At 33.2% G+C, this 18,877-nt stretch overlaps 1 protein-coding gene, 1 non-coding gene and 1 pseudogene across 2 annotated transcripts; all 3 read left to right on the plus strand.

Moving 5' to 3' along the window:
* The first annotated feature begins 379 nt into the window (after positions 1 to 379).
* LOC131043957 (scarecrow-like transcription factor PAT1) lies at positions 380 to 2,492 on the plus strand. Its single transcript, XM_059211831.1, has 2 exons — positions 380 to 443; positions 1,771 to 2,492. The coding sequence occupies exons 1-2, from the start codon at positions 380 to 382 to the stop codon at positions 2,490 to 2,492; spliced, it is 786 nt and encodes a 261-aa protein (XP_059067814.1).
* Positions 2,493 to 11,286: 8,794 nt separating this feature from the next.
* LOC131043881 (L-lactate dehydrogenase B-like) lies at positions 11,287 to 12,304 on the plus strand (annotated as a pseudogene).
* A 3,544-nt stretch (positions 12,305 to 15,848) lies between these two features.
* Positions 15,849 to 15,920, plus strand: TRNAD-GUC (transfer RNA aspartic acid (anticodon GUC)). The gene has a single exon. It is a non-coding gene; the product is annotated as a tRNA-Asp (tRNA).
* Positions 15,921 to 18,877: the final 2,957 nt, after the last annotated feature.

Genomic DNA, 18,877 nt, shown 5'->3' on the forward strand with positions numbered 1-18,877 from the left:
ATCCCCAAGTTCAAGTACCCAAAGTTCTCAAAATCTGAATCATCATGTGAAGAATCATCATATGTAAAATCATCCTCATCAATAGGAACAAGATCTGCAAAGGAATATAACTGAGATATGCATGATCCACAACTCTACTCCCAATGATAGCTCTACTCTCCAAGTTTCTAATGATAACTGACTTAGGTGTGAACTCCATAGTTTTCTTTGTTGCCCTATGTGTGATTTGATAGATGGAAGGAAGATTGTTTGTCGATTCCATTTCATGGCAACAAGATGCTCCCATTTGACATAGGCAGGGATCACGCTGGGAAATATAAAATGACTACAAGCTGTGATCAAACATTTATGAACATCCACCAAAATTCAGGCATGACAAATGTTTAAATTTGAAAGTTCACAGAAACGGAAACAGAAACGAATAGAAGCAGAACTTGACAATGGTAATGGGCCCACAATTGCCACGTAAGCACAGTCAAAGGCTTAGTGTGTGATGTTTACTTGCCGTCCCTTATTTTCTCAAGCGGAGATCATAGTATTACTCAAAGATCATATTAACACCCATAGTTAAATTGACTTCATATAGATTGAAAAAATCTATTGAAATTAGATTTGAAATGAAAAAAAAAACAAATATTTTAAATTTTATTATAATACATTTTGTATTGATATACAATTAGACTTCACCTTTATAATAAAAATGTCAAATTATCCCAGATACCATAAACTACGTATAAAATAAAATCACTCAACATCATTAACCTAAAAGCAAATCTCTTCTTTATTCTTTCTTTATTTTCCTAAATAAAAATCTACTTTATTCTCCCTCATTAATCATGACCAGTAGCTAAGAGATATAATCCCAAGAAGAGTCGATATGATAGTTGTTGAAACATCAACGAAAATGGCCTGAGCTGAGTGCCTAAGATGATGTGTCTCCTCCTTGGTCAAGTGAAAATTCACAACACTAAGAACCCCTCTTCTTCCAATCAATGCAGACAGGCTAAGACCAACAAATAGTTCAATTTATATTATCTCTTTAGTTTCATTATTTTGGTAATCATTTCTAATTGATACATGTATCATTTATTTGGCATGTAACTTGATTTCTCAATGGATATTGAGAGGATTGAGGAAGAAGAGAATTAAGACTTGAGTAATGACAAGGTAATGAATTTAACAATTCTTCGTTAAAAATTTAATATTATTAGATTATGTAACTAATTTTTAATAATTATAATTTCTTAATGCTTGTTAATGAGTAAGAGGAGGTGCTTCTAATCACTATAATTATACAAATTTCATAAAGCGGTAGTAGCAATGTGTGTCCTACTCATAGAAGTAACAATGTTAGGTTTGATTATGTTACTACTAGTCTTTTACTTTTTTTGTGTGGGTGGTGGGACCACTCATGTCAATCATTCTTAAATGACAACGAAACTAATAGTAGTATTCCTCAAACCTTTATTTAAACTAACATTTATTTTCTCATATAAGATCAAAACACCCAAAAATATAATAAACCAATTAATAATAAATTTAGACCAAAATATTACTACATCCTTAAAGACTTGAATAAAACTTTTTCAATTATAAAATGTTTAAATAATACAAAATTTAAACCTAAATATCTTATTCTCGTAATAAAAAACTATTACTTATGGAAAACGTATTTACTAGAATATATTGAAGATTAATTATTTTATTGACACCCTGTTAGACTGCTCTCAATTTGAGATTTTCTTGCATTGTTTAAAATTAATACTGTAGCTGTCAATCAGAAAAGGTTGGGTGCATATATGGTAGAAGGTCTTGTGGCAAGGATGGCTTGCTCTGGAGCAACAATTTACAAAGCATTAAGGTGCAAAGAACCTGCTAGTGCAGAGCTCCTGCCATATATGCAAATCCTCTATGAAGTTTGCCCTTATTTCAAATTTGGTTATATGGCTGCAAATGGTGCCATCGCAGAAGCATTCAAAGATGAAGATAGAGTGCACATTGTGGATTTTCAGATTGCTCAAGGCAGCCAATGGGTTACACTCCTCCAAGCCCTTGCTCGAGGTGGAGGGTTAGAGTTGGTTGGTAAAAGATTATCAAAGCTTGCTGAGACTTTCAAAGTTCCATTTGAGTTTCATGCTGTGCCTATGATGGGTGCTGATGTTCAGGTTCATATGCTTGAGGTTCGACCTAGGGATGCATTGGCTGTGAATTTTGCTTTCCAGCTGCATCATTTGCCCGATGAAAGTGTAAACACAAGCAACCATCGGGATCGAATTTTACGGAGGGTAAAGGGACTAAGGCCAAAAGTTGTTACATTAGTTGAGCAAGAATCTAACACTAACACTGCACCGTTCTTCCCTAGGTTTATGGAGACTCTAAGCTATTACACAGCCATCTTTGAATCTCTCGATGTAACTCTTCCCAGAGAGAGCAAGGAGCGGATCAATGTTGAGTTGCAACTTTGTTATCGTGATTTTTTGGAGCTGTCATAAGCTAACTCAAAGATGATCAAATGCAAGGGATATAATTCAAAATGGAACATAATATTTGATCAACTTATATCAATCACATCAAAAAGATAAACGTTCACATAAAAGAATTTGTCCATAATTATATTGAATAAGGTTTAAAAAGAAGACTTAAAATCATTAAAACATTAAATCATTATATCAAGTTTGTTTATAAAAGCATAAGATTGAAATGACATCTTTTATGCCCATCATTTCCTCCCCTCTTAGTGTTGACCATGTCCTCATGGTCTGAGGTCAAGTATATCTCTCTTCATGTGCTTCAACAAAATCACCAAGTCAAACCTCAACCTTCTATAGTCAACATATTCTCTTGGTGAAGCATACCCAACCTTCTATGCATCAAAAACAGTCTGTGGCATCTGATTGGGTGCATTCAATCTTGGAGATGGCATAATGATCAAGGGAGGTATGAACCTCGTTGCTATCCAATTTTCTCTTTGAAACTCGATTGCCACAATAATATGTCTTATCCTTCTTACACTCCAAGTGATATTATTCAAAGAAATTGGTTCTCTCCTTCTAAAAGCTATCGAGATTGAATTGAATATTTCTCAACATGCATCTATGGCTCTGTCAACTAAATAATCTTTCAAATATTGGTAACATGTAGCAATTCTTTGCAAATTGGCAACATAAATAGGGGCAATATTATTCAATTGAGCAATGGCCTTGAATCTTCCCACATAAGTGCGAGTATTACATAGTTCATCCCTCATGGGAGCCCTAGTCTACTTTGTACTTCTTTGTACTCTTTGAGTCTATTACTCCATTCTACTTATCACGTACCAACTTTTTGTTTGAATGAAACAATGAGATAAACTTATTTTGGGATATTAAATCAGTTAAATTTTTGATTTAATTTTAAATAGAATTATATATATATGTGTACATACATGTATGCGCACGCACGCGCACACACACATCTATACATGTATATATATACATATACAAACATATACATATATATGTATATGTATACGTATGTGTGTACATATATGTATGTATGTATATATATGTATATATACACACATATTTGTATATATATATATATATATATATATATATATATAACGTCCATTTATTAAGGATGCCTCATTTCAATTTTCAATAACCATTTTATAGAAGCTTGGCTGTAGACAGCCGTTACAACATAGGAAAAATTGAAATAATAAGAGAATCTCCCATTTATGATTTTCAACCATTATATCGAAGGTATTTTATGAAAAAAGAGTAAGTAAGAATAGAATCATTTTATTATTTTCAATGTTGCCAGTAAATAGCCTGCGAATACAATGCATTAGGAAAGAGAGAGAGGGAGTGACATGAAGTATCGCAGAATCTTGCACTATCATTTAGTATCATTTAGCATCGTAGAATCTTGCATATAATTTCTAAGCTCACATCATAGAAAGCATTATTATAACTAGACCTGCAATATAGAGTACATTACCACAACAAAACTTGCATAGCCCAGAGTGCATACTAGTTGGGTTCAAATGTAGATCAATTTGGAGTCTTGATTTGAAGGTATCATTCATTAAGAGGAAATCGAGTTAGGAGATCAGTTGATATCATACTAGTCAAGTAGGTTTTAAGATTCTTTTCTGGACAATTAAGTATGAATTTGAACCTTGGTTATTCAATAAAATAAACAAACTCCTTATCTTCTTCCTTTATATGAGATATAGGAATTAATCAAGCTTTTTGAAAATCCCTTTCACAGGAACCTGAAACATAGTTGAATCAGTTATAATTATCATGGATGTCAAGGGAATGAGACTAAAACATAGATAAAACACTTAAACAAAAATCTTATTTTCATTTTATAACTAGAAATAATAGTATAACATACATATTGAGAAATTCACATATACAATATATCACATATATTTATACTTCATATACATACATGTGATATACCTTCTCATATTTATATATTTAATTAAATAAACTTCTTATTATTTGTTATCTATTGATTGAATCTTGGTTTTTTAATGATTTTACTCCTTTATCAATATGAATTGTATCATCTTCCATGGGAATATTACATTATGTTTTTCTTCATGAACATCAAATGCATATGAACAGTCACGTAGATGAAAGTACCATCATTGCATAGTCATATAAAATAATGAATTATTATGAATGCATATGAACGACCATGTAGATAATTATTATTGAATGCATATGAACAACCATGTAGATGAATATGTTGTTATTGCATCAAAACAACCATGTAAAATATGAATGCATATGAACAAGCATGTAGATAAACACGTCATCATTTTATTGGAACAATCCTGTAGTTTAAGAATCAATGTCAATTACATATGAAATATGATTAAATACCACATCATAGGAAGGATGCATAATCATAAGTTCATTGGGATGTGTTTGCATTATGTGTTGTCAAGCTATGTTTTCAGGAAGGGGTGTCGAATATGTGTAAACAGAGAAGGATGGTCCTCTTTTCATGAAAATACACGTTATAAACGTGTTTTGGGAAAGCATAGCTCATTGAAATAGATGAACTACCCAACAAATTTACATAATATGTTTCTCTATCATATATTGATAATATGACAATGCGCTATCATATAGTAGATGTGCATGTAGATGTATCACGTTGCACCATGGTTTTCATCTTGTCAGTTTCCAAGTAGCTAGGATCTTCATGCAAGGTTGTCTGTTCTTCATGTCAGGAAGAACTCTGGGGAAGCATAATTGCTTTGTGGTTGGGTGGAAAAGTGCTTGGGCCATGTTCCCCTCCTCAACTTGCAGACAATAAATTTTGGTGTTAGAGCATTAGGTTAAACTTTAGGGCCTAATGGGTCAACCTAGTCAACTATGGTTAACATGAGGAATGGCGGGTCTAAGAGTGGCCAAAATAATGAGTAGAATTTGAGAGGTTGGACTAGATTCTTAACCTCCTAACTTAATGGGGAGCTAGAATGGATAATATGGAAAAAGATATCCAAAGAGGACAAGACCAAAGAAAGGAACAACACTAGGATGGCATTGACAACAATAGAGGCGAAATTGTAGAGGAGTTAAAAAAGGACCTCAAGAAGGTCACTCCTTAAAAATTTGATGGAAAGACCATTAGAGATAGGGTAGAGGTGTGGATAATTGAAATGATATAATACTTTGAGTTGCACAACTTGTCGAATGAGACTAAGGCGATTTGGGGAATCTATCAAATCATCGATGAAAGAACTGCTAGGTGGGTTAGTGAGAAGGATGAGAAGAAACTATTGCTAGGAGAAACAAAATGGGAGCAATTCATTGAATTGTTTAGAAAGAGATGGTTACCCTACTTTTTCTTTGACAAGAAGATGATAGAGTTTCAAAACCTAACCCAAGGCAAAATGACAATAACTTAATACCAAGAAAGGTTTGATCACTTTCTTAAGTACCTACCACAATATCAGTTGGATGAGAATTTTTGAATCTATAAGTTCATTTTGGGCTTAAAGACATTGATTGGGTCTAAAGTGGATATTCACAATCCACTAACCATGGATGAGGTCTTTGAAAAAGCAATTAAACAAGAGAAGAAGCTGCAGTAGGGGGCTAATTACCACAATAATCATGATGTTGGTAAGAAGTTCTATAATGACTATTAGTGGGGAAATGATAAAAATAATCAATAAATCAAGAATATGAAGGGAGGAAACAACACTCTCAGGGAAAAGCATAAGGGAATCGGTATGGGAGTAATAAGAGGGCCAATTACAACAACAACAACAACAACAATAGGAGGGACATATTATATGGACCTAAGACACCTTGAGATGGATGCTACATCTGTGAAGGAGAGTATTATGCAAACATATGTCCCTAGATGTCCACGAGGTGAAAGCAAGGATCCCCACAACACCATATTAATGCAATGATATATAACTGCTAAGTTGACTTTCAAGCCACATCGATACAGTTCAATAATAAGCTTTATGACCATCATGTTTCTATTTTAATTGACATTAGAGCTATAGAATATTTTGTTGATCCAAATATAGTTTCCAAATTACCAGTTAGACCAGGATATATGGTAAACCTGTAGAACATTGACCTACTACTGAGAGGGGGGGGGGGTGAATTAGTAGTAGAATTAACACTTTAATAATCTTTAATCCAAAAACTTTTATCAACTTCAAACTAAAATTTAAAAGCTATAGAAACTGACGAGAAACACTGCTAGGATCGATTGTCCTAATCTAACCTCACAATTGAAATGATTAAATTTTTTTAAAGGGCACCAACTCTGTGGAGTTACCCAACCCCTTTCTTAAAATCACCAACTCTTATAAAATGAGAAGCAACTCAACAACTTTTAAGGCACCAACCTTAAAGGAGTTACAAACAAAGTTTTTTGATTTACAATCTAAAACTAGATATTTCATTGAAAATATGTATCAAAACAAATGCTATCGACTGAACAATATCATCCTTTAAATGCTTTGTTCTAATTTATATATTACAATACAATCATTTGATATATTTTGACATAATCAACACTATTAACAACTTTAGAAATCTTGTTCACAATCTTAGATAAATCACTTTGATTTTGGGTCTTCTTCGAAGAGTGGCCACCAAGATAAACATGGCAGACAATCCCCTATGTCCACTTCACATTTTGACTCTCTTCCTTCTCACCAATCATTCCCGAATAAATTTGTCCAGGTTCCGAACCCAAGCAGTAGACCCCCCTTCTCGAAGGAGCTCAATGCCAATTCTCCTTTCCTCAACATGGAAAGGGAGAATCCTGATGATGTTTTGGCTGTAGGTTGTGATGCGACTGTTAACAACTTCAAGATGTTTAAATGGGCCTTTCACGAAATTAAAGATATCAATGTGAAAATGAGGGCTATTAGCAGTAAACAAGACTCTCAAACTAATGAACAATGGACGATGGATCAGAGAAAGATAATTGTGGATTCAATGCAGAAGACTATGGGAATGATTAGTGATATGAAGAAAGATTACGACTGTAGGATTTATCAGTTGGAGGAAAAACTCAAGAAAGATTTTGAAGGTAGACTGGGTAAGATGGAGAACAAATTCCAAAAAATTAATGAAAACCTGATATCTCTAGTTACCTTCAGTCACAAAGTGGTTAAGATCTCGATTGAGAATATAAATACCATGGTTGGAAAGCTTGAAGTCACCCACCAGGAAGGAGCTACAGTGGATGTGGAGGTGCTGGATAAAAAGATAGAGGATATAGTGGGACCGTAAAAGAGAACTAGGGCTTTAATCTAAAGAAGAAAAATGCTAATCAAGACATTCAGGAGCTCAAGAAGATTGCATTAAACATGACTTAGCTGGAAATAGAGGCCGTTGAGGCCCTTAAAAACTTGTACTAGTTTCCACCCTTTTGCCGTCTCTTTCCTAGATTTTGCTTTTGTGCTGGTTTTTTGTTGCCTTTGGGCTCTAGTGAAATTGTTTATCTTTATGCATCTTTTTGATTTAGTTTTGTTAAAGTGTTTCGGGTCCCTTCAAAACTTATTTGTTTCATAATAAAAAACATGTCATGCAAATCTATGCTAAGTTGCTTATCACAACTAGCAAAAAAAGAAAGAGAAAATTAAAAATTGTATTTGAATATTTGAATTTCAGATTCATTCTCACACTCCTTAAAATTGAACCACATTTATCTATATTAAATAAAAATAAAACTTAAATCTACAATAATAATTTTGAAATAAAATACAAATAATAAAAAACTTATTAAAAAAGGTGCATAGTAACAAATAATAAATATATGAAAATTAATAAGAACCAAGTATTAAAATATACTACATATCTATATAATATTACAATTAATCAGTTCTATCAAAATATAAATATATATTGATTTCACTATTATTTTTACACATTATAATTATAATTACACGAAGGTGTATCCTATATGAAGTGGAGCAACTCAATTAAAACATCAACGGTGCAAATTACTTTAGAGGGTATGCAAGAAGATGAAAATCATCTCGCTCGTTGATTTTTTGCCCAATAAATAGAGGTTCAAACATAGAATGGGAATGAATACCAGTGGTAGTGTTTACTCGCCTTCAAGGGGGAAAGGTGTGATGAGAGGAGGCAACAGACATTCCGTCATCAAACGGATCAGGGTGACATTAACAAACATTCGATCATTCTTGCACTAAAAATACTGTTGGTTTTGTGTATAGTATTTGCTCTTCTTCTTATAACTATTCCCACTGGTTCCTTAATGAGATGGTGTTATCAACATTCTCTCCATAATAAATCTCCAAACTCCAGGCATGTATTTTATTTACCCCAATTTGGTGCCCCCATTTTTTGTTATATTTTTTCCCAAAATTTAGTTGACTATCTTGGTCATATTGGCAATGGTTCAATTGGGCGTCAGTTCTTTGGAATTTGAATCGATGATATGCTGAATTTTAAAGTTGGGTATTTAATTTTACAATATTTGCTGTCTATTAGGTGAAGTTTAACATTCATTCGTCAGATGTAGAAAACCTTTATGCTTAGAAGCCATGTTGTCCATGGGGAACATGCTTGACACGGCTTAATCCAGGTCATGGAAGGGCGCCACCAGAAATAAAGGTCATACTTTGGAGTCCTTACTGGTCAATAGAAAATAAAGGTGTTGCTCTTTAGGTCACCGCTAAATATGATGACAATTTGGGGTATCTAATATTTTTTACAAGGGGATCTCACAAGAAATTTTTTGTAGTAAAATAATAACAAAGTGCTCTGCCTTATCACCATACCTTGTCTCTTGAATTGATTTGAAAAAGGTCAAATCACCTCAAAATTTGAAGCTATTCCATTGGGTGTACCTTGTCTCTTGAATTGATTTGAAAAAGGTCAAATCACCTCAAAATTTGAAGCTATTCCATTGGGTTTTGTTTTCTTTAAACAAAAATTAAATTGGTGATGCATTGGGTTTGATTCGAGTTGACATATATATTTTTTTCCTTTTATCAATCAGATCAAATAAAATGCATATATAGACATTCTAAATTATTTTAGGTAAATAAATTAATAATAGATATTAATGATTGGTAATAAGAGAATTTAAAAACAATTGATAATTATTGATTTATAAAAAAATAAAAAAATATCTAAATATATTAGGTTTGAAGATTAGAAATTATTAATATTAAGACTAAGACATTTATTGAGGCACAAATATATGATTGTAATATTGTCTTATACTTACAAGTTGACACACACTCTCTTCTCTACCCATCTCTCTCTCTCCCTCTCTCCCCTACTACCTATCTCTCCATCTTTCTCCACATTCCTTTGTTTCTAGATCTCTCTATTTATCCCTCCCTCAATCCTTCTCCCCTTATCTCTCTATTGCTACCAATATCTCCCTCTCTTTTCGTGTATCTTTTTCTCTCCCTCTCTATTGCCCCCTTCATATTTCTTTGTCTACTCTCTATTTGTCTCTCTACTTATCCATCTATCTCCCTCTCCCTCTTCCTCCTCTCTATGTCTTCATCTATCTCTATCACAAGTGTCTGACCATCTATAACTCTTTATATCTCTCCCTCTTCCTCTATATATCTCTTTGGCTCTCTCTCAAACTTCCTATATCTCTCTATCTTTATCTCTCCCTCTGTGTCTCTCTACCTCGTTATATATTCATCTCCATCTTCCCCCCCCCCCACCCCCTCTCTCTCTCTCTATCTCTATACCTTTGGACATGTCTCCCTCTCTCTAGCCATCCATCTTTATCCCTCTCCCTCTTCCTAGAAATCTATATCTATCTCTTTCCCTGTCCATCTTTATCTCTTCATATTTGTTTGTCCATATCTCCCTCTAACTCTAGCTGACTGTTTATCCATCTCTTTTTACCCCTATATATCTTCCTTCCAATTGACCTCATTTCTATACTTGCATACAAACAAATAGACCAAAATTTTCCTTAATCGACTTTCCAAACCTCTTCGGTGTACCCATTACACACCAAGGTGCAACTACTAGTTATATATATACAAACACTTGAAAATAAAGTTATGACTTACATATGCCCCCTCCATCCCCCAAATTAAAAAAACAAAAATTTATAAATAATTTTAGAAACAATCTTCATGTACTTTCGATAATATTTTATCATTATTTATGAAACATTCTTGATGTACATTTGATCATACTTATAACAGCTACCTTTTGACGGAGCAAGCATTCTTCATTCAACCCTTCCATTAAGGCAGCCAGTGACCCAGCGAACAAATTGGATATTTTACATCAAATTACTTCACTTTATTATAAAAATCTCTTTGAAAGGGGCTTCAAGTTACGTACAAATCTCAACCGTTCCGTATGTCAGCTTTTTCCGAGCCTGGTGTCACCTTGAACACAGACATTAATGAGTCGCCAAGAAAGAAAATTTGCCTGGAATGCAAGCAAAACAATGTGCCGTTATTTAGGGGACGGCGGTTTGGATGACCAGTTCAGGATTCTCGATTAGGTATTTCGGTTGGTCAATTCACTCATTACGATCTGACGGCACCCATATGAAGTTTCAGCACATGAAGCAAGCTTCTAGGTGGTTTATAATGGCAATCAGGGGGCGAAAAGGCGGTAGTAATACAGAGACTTATTCCGTTATCTGCTACCCACTTCTAGACACGAACATGCAATGGTGAGATTCGCCGCTATGTTTTCCTTCACCTCGAGGCAACCGATGACTATATTAAGCGAGGCTCAATGCTGAAGAAACAAAACAAGATGGAGAAGGGTCGATCGAAAAAGCATGAGTTCAGGCGATTTGGGCATAGACATAGCCAGCACCTTCTTCAAGCCAATCGAAGGTGCAGGGCCAATGCATCCGAATAACGGAAACACAAAGATCACGGTAGTGGGCGAGGGCAATGTGGGAATGGCGGTGGCGCAAACAATTCTGACCCAGGAGCTCACCAGCGAATTAGCCTTGGTAGACGTGGACACGGAGAAGCTGAGGGGCGAAATGCTGGACCTGCATTAACACGCCGCCGCCTTTCTGCCGCGGACGAAGATCGTGGTGGGTAGCGACTATACCGTCTCCGCCGGTTCGGACATCTGCATAATCACGGCGGGTGCCCGGCAACGGGAAGGAGAGTCCCGGTTGTCGCTGGTTGAACGGAACGTGCAGCTGTTCAAGATCATCGTTCCGCAGGTAGTGAAGCACAGCTCGGAGGCCATACTCCTGGTGGTGTCGAACCCGGTGGACATTCTGACCTACGTGGCCTCGAAGCTCTCGGGGTTCCCATCGAATAGGGTGATTGGATTCTTCGCGCTTCTGCTTCATGATAGCCGAGCACCTGGATGTTAACGCTCAGGACGTGGAGGCGTACATTGTTAGGGAGCACGGGGACAGCTCTGTTGCGCTTTGGTCGTCGATTAGTGTTGGAGGAATGCCGGTGCTTGGGTTTTTGAATAAGCAGGAGATCCCTTATGAGAAGCACCACTTGGAGGCTATTCATCGGGCTGCTCTTGATAGTGCTTATGAGGTTATCGAGCTCAAGGGGTATACCTGTTGGGCCATTGGCTATTCTAGTGCTGCTAACTTGGTGAAGAGTTTGCTGCGTAACCAGAGGAGAATACATCCGGTGTCTGTTTTGGCCAAGGGGTTTCATGGGATTGAAGATGAGGTTTTTCTTAGCCTGCCTTTGTTGATTGGAAGAAGAGGGGTTCTTAGTGCTGTGAACTTTCACTTGACGGAGGAGGAGACCCAGCAGTTCAGGCACTCCGCTCAGGCCATTCTTGACGTTCAGAAGCAGCTCTCTATTTGATGACCAGCAAGGGAAAGGCTCGTCTTTGCTGATGTTTTAAGTATGATGTCGAATCTCGTTGGGACTATAATTCTTAATAATGGAAGAATGAAGTATAGATCTATTATCTTATTAGTAATAACCAAGAGAATTAATTGTTGAATGATTTGATTAATAGGTAGTATTTTGGATTATTTTATATTTTTATTATAATGTTTATAAATAGTATTTTAGATCGTTTGTAGTATAATTAGATGTCTTTTATAAGAAGTATGAGGTGGTCTAATATTGTTATAAGTCATCTACATGTAGACTATAAAAGAATATTTCTTTCTTTTTATCTATCAATAAAAGATGTATTACAATAAAATTTAATATATTTATTTAATTTTAATAATTTGATCAATCTGTACACTCAATTTTAGTTATAGATGTAGATACATTTTTTGAATAATAATACTACGATATCAACTTTTTGAGATTATAACTCTTACTATAATGCTTAATGGGGGAGAATAACAAATATTTCTATGTAGAAAAATATTAAAAGAAGATTAAAAAAAATAGATTTATTCATCTATTAATAATAGGTAAGAGATTTGCTTTTAAGTTAATGATGTTAAGTGATTTGATTTATAGGTAGTACATGAAATTATTTCATAATTATTTATTAAATAGGTAGACTCTAATTGTAATTCAATATAAGATTTGTTAGAGTAAAATTGAATATATTCTTTTTGTTTCGAGTTTTAACTTTAGTTTATTTAGTTTTTTGTTTTAAAAAAATCAATATATAGTCAATTATAATGTTGGCTATAATGTACAAAAATATAATATATACTTCAATATATTGTGTATTGCAATGAAATTCATTATATTTATTTTGTTTAAAGTTTAACATAAATGATCATCTTTGTTGAAGTTTCAACTATGATATTGACTATTCTTGGGATTATAACTCTTAACTATTGATGATGTTTAATAAGGGGAGAAAAAGTATGTAGGAAATTATATAAAGAATAAAAAATATATTCATGTATTAGTAAGAGGTAGTTTATTATTAAGAGATTTGATTTTAGATTAATGATTTTGTATTATTTGATTTATAGGTAGTATATGAGATTATTTCATATTTCTATTATATAGGTACTTCAAGATATGGTAAATTAGAATTAAATTGAATTCATTTTTTTAATTTAATTTAATTATGTGTGTGTGTGTGTGTGTGAGAGAGAGAGAGAGAGAGAGAGAGAGAGAGAGAGAGAGAGAGAGAGAGAGAGATTTGATTTAAATTTTAGTTCACCTTATTTCTATTTAGATATATTTGATTTAACATTTAATATTGATTACTTGTGTGCAAAAGTTATATAAACATATAAATATATCAATTCAGTCTAGTTTTTAGTAATTTTTACATTTAGACATCATTCTCTTAGAATTTCTAGACTCAATTGAATGTACTTATGTTTTTAAAGCAAAGAGTACTATGAGTAGGAATTTAGGCAAAGGCATCAAAAGCATTAGATTAGGTAACCACAAACCTAACAAGCTTATTAAATCAAATCCTAATACACTCAATAAAGGAAATGAAGATGAAATTCAAATGGAAACACAAACTATGGTATTGGAATCTCCTTCATAGCTCCTCGATTGGCATTCTTTCTCCTTCAAATGGATGCATGTGGATCTCACCTACAAAATGCAAGTGTATTGAAAGCAATTGGATTAAAAAAAGAAAAATTAACAAAAAAATACACAACTTATAGTGTTCACTTTAGCTATCTCTCTACCAAAGGATTTATCAAAATAATAAATATAACTATGAATTTTTTGATGCACACACTAGACACTATGTTATGTTTTTTAGAAAAAATCAGGGACTGTTTTTCGTGCGCAAAAGATTTGACCCCCTTAATATTATCCAATTTTGAAACAAATAGTAATTTGGAAACTAGATTCATAGTACTACAATCTTTGTTCTTTGAGTATCTTCATATTTTGAGTGGATGTCTCTCAAATTTCTCCTCCAAGTTTAGATTTAGCTGATTTCAGAAAAAAAAAAAAAGTGTCCACTTATACCCCCTTTTTGCACACCATCTTGGTGCACTCACCCTAAGTCATTTAGTGGTTTTATTATCTTAATTTGACACTAACCCTAATTTTTCACCATTACAATGTTTGTGTATATACCTCCTTTCTATTTCTCCCTATATCTCCCTCTCTATCATCCTATCTGTCCCTTTATCTCTACCTCTCTCTCCCTTTCTCTTCTTACATGTATCTCCCTATTTTTCTCACCCTCTCTATTTGTCCAACTTTTTATCTCTCCCCCTCTTTCTATATCTCTATCTCACTATCTCTGCCTCTTCCTTTATAGATCTCTTTATCTCTTCCTCTCTCTCCCCCTATCTTTCTATCTTTATCTCTCTCTCTACCTCTCTCTACCTCTCTATCTATTTTCCCCTCTTCCTCTCTGCTTCCCTATCTCTCTCTCTCTCTCTAGGCCTCTATATTTAATCTCTTATCCTCTCTATATCTATCTCTCCCTATCACTTCTTTCATTTATCCCTCTATCTCTATCTAGTTAACTCTATCTCTCTCTACCACTATATCTCTCCCTTTCTCTCTATTTATTTTCTCTTTCATCTCTATCCATTCCTCTCCCCTCTCTCTCTATCTCTTCATATCTCTCTCCTTCTATCCATATTCCTCTCCTCATTCTCCATCTCTATCTCCAGCTCTATCTCTATCTCTTTACCCAATTGTCTTTCACTCAAACTTATCATGAGTTTGTTGGCAATAAAACTTGATAATCTTCTCGATATAAAGATTTTGTTTCAATTATTATTGGATCCTTGTAAGTGGATGCATAGTTAATTTGAAGCTATCACTTCTCCATTGAGACCTTCGCTGCACAAACAACATCATGTCATACCAATCGACCTCATGTACTACTCAAATATGAAAAAAATAGACCAATTTTTTTTCTTTCTAATCAACCTTCTACACCTCTTCCACACACCCATTGCACACCAAGATGCCATTGCTAGTTTATTAAATCCTTCTAATAAGACAGCCAACAAATTGGATATTTTACACCAGAATTATAAAATCCTCATTCAAGGGGATTGAGCTTACGAACAAACCTCAACCCTTACGTATGCCAGATTTTTTCCGAGTGTGGTGTCAACTTGAAGACATACATTAATGAGAGGCCAACAAATTTAATGCCTAGAAAATTTGCCTGGAAAACCAGCAAAACAATTTGTCTTGTTTTAGGGGCGGCGATTTGGACCACTTCAGAATTCTTGATTTGGTATTTCAGTGGGTTATTGCACTCATTACGATTTGACGGCACCCTTTTCATAATATCTAACTTTCATAACAATACCAGTAACACAATTGTTACCCTATATAAACTTTTGCATGGAAGACTAACAAAATACATGAGCTCTTATGATTAAAATTTGTGGATTCTATTCAGCATAAGAGAAGTGGACAATATGAAAATAATTGTCTACTTATTAAAACTAAGTCTAATATGAAAATGTTCGATCATGTGACTGTCGTTGTAGTATAGTGGTGAGTATTCCCGCCTGTCACGCGGGTGACCCGGGTTCGATCCCCGGCAACGGCGTGAAACTTTTCTGATTGCCTTCCAGATTATGAATTTTAAACAACCAAAGAAAATTACAAATTGAGAGCAGTCAACAGGCTGTCAATAAAATAATATTGATTTAAACATTTTATAATTGAAAGAGTTTTATTCAAGTGTTTAAGGATGGAGTAATATTTAGGTCTAAATTTATTATTAGTTGGTTTATTATATTTTTGGGTGTTTTGATTTCATATGAAAAAATAGATCTTAGTTAAAACAATAATTTGAGGAATATTTGTGTATTAGTGTGGTTGTCATTTTGAGAGGGACTAACATGAGTGGTGTCACTCGTATGAAAAAAATAAAAGACTAATAGTAATTTAATCAAGCCCAACATCGTTACCTCTATGAATAGGACACACATTACTACTACCACTTTATGGAATTTGTATAATTATAATGATTAGAACTACCTCCTCTTACTCATTAACAAGCAATTCTTAAAATCTTAAGAAATTATAATTATAAAAAATTAATTACATAATTTACTAATATTTAATGTTTAACGAAGAATTGTTAAATTCAGCCATATATGCATTACCTCCTCATTACTCAACTCTTAATTCTCTTCTTCCTCAATCCTATCAATATCCATTGAGAAATTAAGTTATATGCCGAATAAATGATACACATATCAATTTGAAATGATTGCCAAAATAATTTTACCAAAGAGATAATATAAATTGAACTATTTTTTGGTCTTAGCCTATCTGCATTGATTGGAAGAAGAGGGGTTCTTAGTGTTGTGAATTTTCACTTGATCGAGGAGGAGACACATCATCTCAAGCACTCAGTTGAGGCCATTCTTGATGTTTTGAAACAACTTTGTATTTGACAATGTACAAGGGAAAAGGTCATCTTTGTTGATGTTTCAACAACTATTATATCGACTATTCTTGGGATTATATCTCTTAGCTACTGGTCATGATTAATGAGGGAGAACAAAGTAGATTTTTTATTTAGGAAAATAAAGGAAGAATAAAGAAGAGATTTGCTTTTAGGTTAACAATGTTAAGTGATTTAATTTTATACGTAGTTTATGGTATCTAGGATTATTTAATATTTTTATTGTAAAGGTGAAGTCTAATTGTATATCAATACAAAATGTATTATAGTAACTATGGGTGTTAATATGATCTTTGAATAATACTATGATCTCCGCATGGGATAATAATTCTTATTGATAATCCTTAGTAAGAGAAGAATAACATATATTTATATGTAGGAAAATAGAATGAAGAATACATTTATTCTTCTATCAAGAGATTTTTCATTTAGGTTAATGATGTTGAGTGATTTGATTATAGGGGTTCTTAGTGCTCAGAACTTTCACTTTACCGAGGAGGAGACCCATTACCTGAGGCACTCGGCTCAGGCCATTCTTGATGTTCAGAAGCAGCTCTCTATTTGATGATGTACAAGGGCAAGGGTCATCTTTGCTGATTTATCAACAATGATATGGAGTCTTTTTGGGAACAACTTAAATTACACACATTAAGCTTATATTTCTATGCTTCAAAGTGTTAAACACTCACTCAGAATTGATTGAAATTTTTTACGTTTAATATGTTGCTTAATGTGTGTGATCACACTAAGAATACACTTCCAGGTTTAAAAGTATTAAACACTCAAAATTGACTAACATTCTCTAGACTTAATATGTTGCTTACTGTTTGTGGTTTAAGGCTGACCCCTCTTCTTGAGACTGTAATTCTTAGCTAGTGATCATGCTTAATATGGGAGAATAAAGTAGATTTCTATGTAAGAAGATAAATGAATAATAAAGTATGAATTTGTTCATCTCAGAGTATTAAGTTAGAGATTTGCTTTCATTTATAGATTGTTAATAGTATCTAGGATTATTTTATAATTTTATTATACAAGCGAGGTCTAATTGTATGTCAATATAAGCTGTATTACAATAAAATTTAATAAATTTATTTTATTTTTTAATTTTATATCTAATTTCAATAGATGTTTTTCAATCATATGGTCAATTTTAATTATAGATTCTGATATGATGTTTGAATAATATTATGATATGAACAACTATTCTTATTATAATGTTTAGGGATAATAACATATATTTTTATGTAGGAAAATAAAGAAATAATATAAATATAAATTGATTTTTCTATTATTAATATGTAAGAGATTTGCATTTATGTTAATGATGTTGAGTGATTTGATTAATAGATATTATATGAAATTATTTCATTTCATAGTACATTGGACTATTTCATATTTCTATTATATGGGTCCTCTAATTTTAATTCATTATAAGGTGTCTTAGACTAAAATTCAATATATTTATTTTGTTTCAAGTCTTAAATTTAATTAAAATATATTTTATTTTTTCACTCTATATAGAATCAATTTTAATGATGGGTGTTGAAACTTGCTACAATATTTCAATGATACTGTACAAAAATATAAGATGTGCTTCAATATAGTATGTATTAAAATTAAATTCAATATGTTTATTTTTGTTTTGAGTTTAAAATTTAATTTTTTTACAAAAATCAATCTAATTCGAGAGTCAATTTTAATACAGGTTTGATACAATCTTTCAATAATAATGTAAAAATATATTAAATTTAAAATAAAAATATTATGTCTTAATTTTTTTTATATTTAATAATATAAATTACAATAACTCTACAATATTGGTAATAGGAGTAATGAGAGAGAGGAGAGGACACCTAAGAAAATCGTTATTTGATCATGGCAGACCTACATTCTTCAGGATTCCATGGGGAACTGAATTGGTCCAATCGATCAGAAGATTCATCAGACTGAGATCGATCTGTCTAGCGATATAGAGGAAGATCGTGCTCTATGGGAGAAATTCACTATCATATGTCAGTTTGTTGGCTCAAAGATGGAGAGAAAAGGCTTCTTCATTGTCATATTTGCAGATGAGGAGGAAAAGGATA

Source organism: Cryptomeria japonica, chromosome 9, assembly GCF_030272615.1.
Source record: "Cryptomeria japonica chromosome 9, Sugi_1.0, whole genome shotgun sequence".
In the NCBI taxonomy this organism is placed as follows: domain Eukaryota; kingdom Viridiplantae; phylum Streptophyta; class Pinopsida; order Cupressales; family Cupressaceae; genus Cryptomeria; species Cryptomeria japonica.